Source organism: Lactuca virosa, chromosome 6, assembly GCF_052849685.1.
Source record: "Lactuca virosa cultivar CGN04683 chromosome 6, Lactuca_virosa_CGN04683_v6, whole genome shotgun sequence".
Taxonomy (NCBI): domain Eukaryota; kingdom Viridiplantae; phylum Streptophyta; class Magnoliopsida; order Asterales; family Asteraceae; genus Lactuca; species Lactuca virosa.
Genome location: NC_136431.1, coordinates 25,185,108 through 25,192,120, shown reverse-complemented (window position 1 = coordinate 25,192,120; position 7,013 = coordinate 25,185,108). Strand labels below are relative to the sequence as shown.

The 7,013-nt window shown below is 37.3% G+C and overlaps 1 protein-coding gene and 1 pseudogene across 1 annotated transcript; one reads left to right on the top strand and one right to left on the bottom strand.

Moving 5' to 3' along the window:
- Positions 1 to 485: 485 nt before the first annotated feature.
- LOC145120374 (ethylene-responsive transcription factor ERF022 pseudogene) lies at positions 486 to 1,206 on the top strand (annotated as a pseudogene).
- A 178-nt stretch (positions 1,207 to 1,384) lies between these two features.
- Positions 1,385 to 3,563, bottom strand: LOC145120373 (PITH domain protein (DUF1000)). Its single transcript, XM_079056201.1, has 9 exons — positions 3,308 to 3,563; positions 2,891 to 2,971; positions 2,451 to 2,500; positions 2,299 to 2,376; positions 2,130 to 2,187; positions 2,002 to 2,051; positions 1,834 to 1,942; positions 1,695 to 1,756; positions 1,385 to 1,605 (listed from the first exon to the last, which is right to left on the bottom strand). Exons 1-9 carry the CDS (start codon positions 3,389 to 3,391, stop codon positions 1,563 to 1,565), a joined length of 615 nt encoding a protein of 204 aa, XP_078912327.1. The 5' UTR covers positions 3,392 to 3,563; the 3' UTR covers positions 1,385 to 1,562.
- Between the last annotated feature and the right edge of the window lie 3,450 nt (positions 3,564 to 7,013).

Here is a 7,013-nt window from a genome sequence, read left to right as displayed (position 1 = left end):
ATAATTACATCTCACATTCTATCAAAATATCAGATACACTCGATGACTATAGCAAAATATAATACCAACATAAAAATAAAATATAATTTGTATGGAAAGGGGAATATTCATTGAATGGCTAGAAAGAGAAGATTTTGGTCCTAGGTAATTAGATAAAGTGGGCCCAGAAAAACATGGACAAACCGCGTTCCACACATGAAAGCAAATCTCTGTCACCCATATTAACAAAAAAATGTTCAATACTCAACACTACATACTATACTACATGAACGAGTGCATTTTATAATTTTTTTAGAGAAGGGACACATGTCATGCCCGTGAATGGTCCAAACAAAGTCATGTCTTGATGCAAAGATTATAAAGATATAATAAATCTATTAGAGATTTGCTGAAGTAGACTGAAATTGCTTCGAACCCGCCTTTACAAAACTTATAATATATAATATAAATCCCTTCCATTATATCCACATCTATAAATAGTTAAGTTAAATACATATCTGCGATTGCAAATTGACAATTGAAAATATTGCCTTAAAAACATGAAAGAAACCATGCACAAGGGTGGTACTTCTTCGGTCTACCGGGGTGTCAGAAAAAGGAAGTGGGGAAAATGGGTGTCCGAAATACGTGAGCCCGGGAAGGATTCGCGGATCTGGTTAGGGAGTTTTGAGACGCCGGAGATGGCGGCAGCCGCCTATGACGCGGCGGCATTTTACCTCCGTGGCGGTGATGTCTCCAAACTTAATTTTCCGGAAAGAGCAAATGAACTCCCGAGACCGGTCTGCTCAACTGCAGAATGTATACGCATGGCGGCCCAAGAGGCCGCCACGCGGTTCAGACCCCTGCTCATGCCAGAATATGGTCATGACCAGAGTGGGTCTGGGTCTGGGTCAAGTCATATGGTCCCAGTCAATATCGGACTTTCGCCTAGTCAAATTCAGGCGATAAATGATTCGCCGCTTGATTCCCCGAAAATTTGGATGGAATTGAGTGATGTTTTTATTGCGGAACAAAAATTGTATTTTTGTAATGCTGCTGCTAACTTTGATCAAATGGGTGAGTGGGGAGAGATACCGGATTATCCTCTCTGGGATTCTTATTAGGAAAACTTTTTTAAAAAAAAAAAAAAAAGGCGAGTTACTTATGGTTAACATATTTATCTATCATAAGTGGAATAAAACCTATATAATGTTTGACCTTGGGTATGGCCCGCAAATTTCATGAAGAGCTGATTTTTTTAAAGGCTCATTTAACAATACTGCTAGCAAGGGCCAGTAGGTTAGGAGAATGAATTCTTTTGTGTGTGTTTATTTTTTTCTTTTTCTTACGATGTAAACAACTTCCTGTAATATGTAATATGCTTGATTTCTATCAGATTATATAGTTCTGTTAAAATGAGTCTGATTCAGCATAGTATACAAACAAAGCAAACTTGACACATTGTTTAAGTCTAGTAGTACATAGCAAGGTTTGGTTGAGTGAAACAGAAAGGGTACATTTGTAATTTATAAAAGTAAAAGAGGGAGTCTACTAACAATTTTATATAGTGAGTGCAAACTAACTCACTCAACATGTGACATGCCTCCTCCGGTTTCAGATTTTGTCCTGAAAATCAACAAATGAATTTAAAGTTGGAAAGAAAATAAGACAAAAGATTTTGAGAAAGGAACAGAAGATAGACATGTGGCACTTACTTGTGATCAGAAGGATTTGGCATAAGCTCATAAACAATAGTTGCAACAACATCTCTCTTCAACTATACAAATCATAAAATCAAAATTATGAACAAACACAAAAGGAAAAAGAAAAAGAGAAAAACTAAAATCAACTTACCTGAGTGGCTTCACCTTTTAGCCCAATGTATTGTATTCTAGATGTATCCCCACCATGATTATCAGGAAAATGCAGGGTCAAATTTCCAATACCTTGAAACCTAGAATATCTGGTATTGAAGAAAGTATAAGTATTATATATTATATGTACAAGAAACAAACTATTCACCTTGTCTGGTATTCCAAGACTCCTTGTAAATTTTCTGCCAAATCCCACTCCTAAAGAAAATGTAAAAAGTATTAAAAAGTGTAAAGAGTTAGAGATGAGTGATCTTGTGATGTGTTTAGTCTGCATACCTGAATAGCTTGCATACTCTGAGCATCTGAGAAGTCGATTCCTTCTCGATTGATAAACCTACAAATTTCCATAAGTGGAAAACCAGACAAAGGTAAAAACTTTAGGGTTTGGTTTGTAACATTTTAACATTTTTGTATAATAACTTTTTAACAAAGTTATATAACTTACGCCCTCATCTTTGAAGGACTTGTTCCATCAGCACCACCAACAATTGAAATGCTCTTTATCTTAACATCTGATGTAAATCTGTCACAATCAAAGCATAAAAGAGTCAACTTACAAGTACAACAGATAAACATGATGCAGCATTACAAACATACGGGATAAATACGATTAATTCAGGATCTCCCTCATTGCTTTCCAAGAAACCCTGTACAAAAAAGAAAGTTTCTAATCAGATATACATGCAAATGCTAGACAAATGACTCTGTTAAGGATCATAGAATGCAGAGTAAGCAATGACTTCACCACATTTAAATTTCTCCATTTTGATTCATTATAAAAAACGCAAATTTATGTTACTGAAGGTAAATGTAGCATTCATAAAAGACTGAAGTGACATGCTTCTAAACACTAGGGCTCCTAGTAGATTTAAGTTTATTGGAATGAAACAAAAAGATAATATCCCCCTGTGTCTATTTCTTTGACCTTAATCCTTCCATTGCCAGTTTCTAGGGTTTATGATTCTAATCAATCCCCAAGCTTTATGAAACAGCAGACAATGCAAAAGAAAGATTGAAAGTCTTTAAAGAACAATTACCTCTGAAGAATTCAGGCGCTGCTCCCAAGCTTTGAAAACTGATTTAACACTTCCGGGAACAGCCTCATTCAGTGCAGATACCTTTAGAATGCAATTACAAATTCAAACAAAATAAGTTCCAATTCTTTCTCAGATTCTACCAAAAGATCATCCATAAGTTTCTACTTATGCCCAAAAAAACGGCCTAATTACTATAACCTAAATCAGCCTTTACGTTTCTTTTTTGTTTTAGTTTCGCCTGAATAACATATCCAAGCACCGTAGTTCAAAAACGCTGAAGATATTCGCCAAAACAATCGGTAACACCAAAGAATGGCCGAGTAAATGTCGAAGCGTGATCATCTCAAACCACGACAATGATGCCAGAATTATCGGCATAGTTACCAAAGATGAAAGGGGGGAAAGACGCGAGCGAACCTTGGGGATGTCTATGTGTTTGTAGAGAGACCAATCGGATGAACAATCGTGATCTTCGCAGCTGTGATCATGCAAGCACGCCATATCTTTCGCTTAAAATTTCTGTAAAGGGAGGGAGGCAGGCAATCAGAATCTGAACGGCGATGGATGATCTCCAATAATCTCTACTCGACAGTTCGACACCGAATAAATTCGGAGTTCGGAAAAGGAAAAAGCAAAAACCGTCACGTATAATTGTGTCGAATGTTTTATCGACTATGTTGAAAAAATAGAACCCCTAACAAAAAAAATGATATATCCTTAATTGTAAAGATATTGTATATAATATCTTAGTATTTTGGGCTACGTTTTGATATATTTCTGTCGAGAAAGACGAATCTATGAACTTTCTGACTGACCTATTATTGGAAGGAAGATCAATATTTGGATCAGCTCATGTTTTAGTATTTGGATAGACTGGAGGGAAGTATGCATGTGTGGATCTAACCCCTCTTGTGGGCTTGAGAAGTGAGACTTTCACTGTGGAGCAAACTGCTTAAAAGCTGCATCATGCAAAGTGGCCCCTCTTGTGGGCTTGAGAAATGAGACTTTCACTGTGGGGCAAGCTGCTTAAAAGCTGCATCATGCAAAGTGGCAAAACATAAGAAAACGTGCATGGAAAATCAACATACACTTATACCTTTTGCATTTGATACTTTTGGTTTCTTTGCGTCAGAAGCTATGGAACTACTCAATAGAGTCCAACGGGTCATGTATAGTAATGTTAAGACCCCAAGATCTATAGATGTTTTTAAAAAGAATTAGTTTTGTCATCCAAAAAATGGTTGCGACACAACTTGTTGCTCATTTACCCGCTATGTTTATGTAAAACTTTCTTTTTTCGATATAATCAAATCATCGAATGTTTTATAACAATGTAAATTCGTATTTTGCAGATAAGTTTATAGCTGAACACGAAAGGAGTTAAAGGAAGCGGATAAAGAGCTAAGAGAATATATATGAATAAAAGACAAAGAACACGCCTTGTCCACACAATACAAGCGCGAATGCTTGACATTAACAAACATGTCCAACAAGTTTATGCATCAAGTTTGTGGTCGGTTTAGAAAGTCTATATAAGGCATTATCTTTTAGACATAAATAATACCTCAAAAGATTGTATGTCTTTTGACAACCACAAAACCTTTTTTGAGCATCTATGAAGTTGTAGATCACAATTAGAGCTAGTTTTCGAAGATCCATGAGTGAAATCATTAGAAACATCAATCGGTTTGCTTTTCTTAAGATGTTTAGCAACTTCATTATGTTTTCTATCTATGATTGTGGACTAATCTCATATACTTTTGCTTAGGTTAAGAAGAACCTTTTATTTTATGGTTTGATTTCAAAGATTTGGATTTATTAGTTGTTTAATTAATTATATTTTTTGTTCGTTGATTCTTATGTATTATAGTGTATAGAGTTTTATTACCTATTGTTAAGTTTATATTGTCTAGATGACCGTTTTGATTATGTTTCTTGAATCATAATTATTTTATGACTATTAAACTGTTATGACTAGTGATTTACCATATTTTAAGGTTAGTTGATAAATTAATGAATATTAATGTGTAAAATTCCGTTAAATGACCATTTTGTGCTTTAAGTAATTGTCATGACCATTATATACTTATATTAATTTCCGTCGCAGTTAGGAACAACAACCTTTCGTCATTTTAGAATTTTACCACAAAAGTTGTAGAGATTGGAAAGTTTCGTCCTTAATCTTCCTCCAGGCAATCAATCTCTACAACTTCCCCCAAATTCTTTCAATCCCTCCTCCGATTTCTTAATCTCGTGCTTCACTGTTTCGCCACCGGAGAGAGTAAAATAGAGGATGGATGAGGGAAAAGAGGTGTTGCTGTCTGGAGCATCTGTTGAATAAGTTTTCTAATTTATACCTTATTGAACATGGTGATTCTATCATCAACGACTTTGTCACTTCCTCCGGTTTCTCTTTCGATTCTGGTAATGTTTATCTTCGGTTTGTCTTTCTACATAATTCTTTTTCGACCCGTCGCCGCCGGTGCGGAATCAATCAGAAGAACCAATGCGCTATCGTAAGTATATTGATGGGTCTATTTGTGTTTTTTTTATTCGATTGGTTTTGATTTCTCCCTGTTTCAGTCACTTTCAGGGCTTCGACAAGAGCATATGTAACGCCCGGATCCTGGTATGTAATTTAAATCAAATTATTCATTTTTGCAAGGGGACTCGACGAGTTGGAGACCCAAACTCGTCGAGTAGGAATGGAATTTGGACGCGGGACTTGAAGTTTACTCGACGAGTTGAGAGCCTCAACTTGACGAGTAGGGCTGCTAGAGTGAAACCCTAATTTTCAGGGTTTTGCACCTTATTTAAACACCTTAACCTCAAAAGGTTGGCCTCATTTGCAGCCTCCATCACCCCAAACCCTAGCCACGAAACCCTAATCCACCTTTGAGTGTTCTTGAGCCATTGTTGTGTGTTCTTTGTGATTTTGAAGCTTGAGAAGGAAGGAGAAGCTCAAGGATTCAAGAGGAAGCCAGTAGATCCGAAGGTTGAGCTGCATTTCTGACTCATTTGAGGTATAAAGTTGATACATTGGCATTTTATTGCTTAGATCTTCATTTAGAGTTGTATATTGTCACTTCTGGGCCATATTGAAGTCATTTTCGGGATTTGAGTGTATCATGAAGTTATGACTTCAGATCTAGGCACTTATGAGCTTATGAGGCTTAAAGTTGCCAGCTTATCAAGCCTTGGCCCTTCCCCATGCCCTAGATCTCTTATATAGCTTAGTTTTGGTGTTTTTAGCTTCATGACACCATGCATGAACATAAAGTTAGTAACTTTACGTGGTAACTTAGTCCTAGGGGACCAGATCTATGATTTGGAAGCATTGAACTCGACTGGAAGTGACTGGATGGATTTAGACTAAGGGGGACTCGACGAGTTGTTCATCCAACTCGGCGAGTTGGGTCGTGGTCCCCCAACCTTTTCTGTTACTTAGCAAACTCGTTGAGTCTAGGAGATGACTGAGCGAGTTGGCCATGGTTTAGGGTTATGAGGATTGAGGAACTCGACGAGTTCAAGGAGGAACTTGGCGAGTTGTGAGTGAAATGTCCCGACTATGTTATGAGGAGGAACTCGATGAGTTCATGAAAGAACTCGATGAGTTGGATCGAGATTTTCAGGGTTTTTATAGATCATGGAACTCGACGAGTTGAGAACAACTCGGCGAGTTGAGTCAACCAGGATGACTTTGACCAGTACGTTGACTTTGACCAGAATGTTGACTTTGTCTTGGACTTTGACCAGAGTTGACCCTTAAAGGGGTTATGAGTATAAAAGAGTAATTAAAGGAGATTTGATATGTAGGAGTTTGAGGGGAGTTGATTCCAGAGCCGAGGACAGTTCAGCTACTTCACAACATCTAGGTGAGTTACCTTCCAGTAGAAGTGGGTCGAAGGCACTAATGTCGGCCCACTCGTAAGAGTAATAGTAGAGATTATTGTCTTTGTGATAATTATCTGGTATGCCACTATCTGTTATGCTTTATGTGCTAGTATGTTATGATATTATGTGATAGTGGTAGGAGGGGTAGGATAGGCCTCAATACCGGTCGAAGGGACCGAAGGGGTATGCCAGCACCCTGATAAGCTAGGCAGTATATGACTTATGTGTT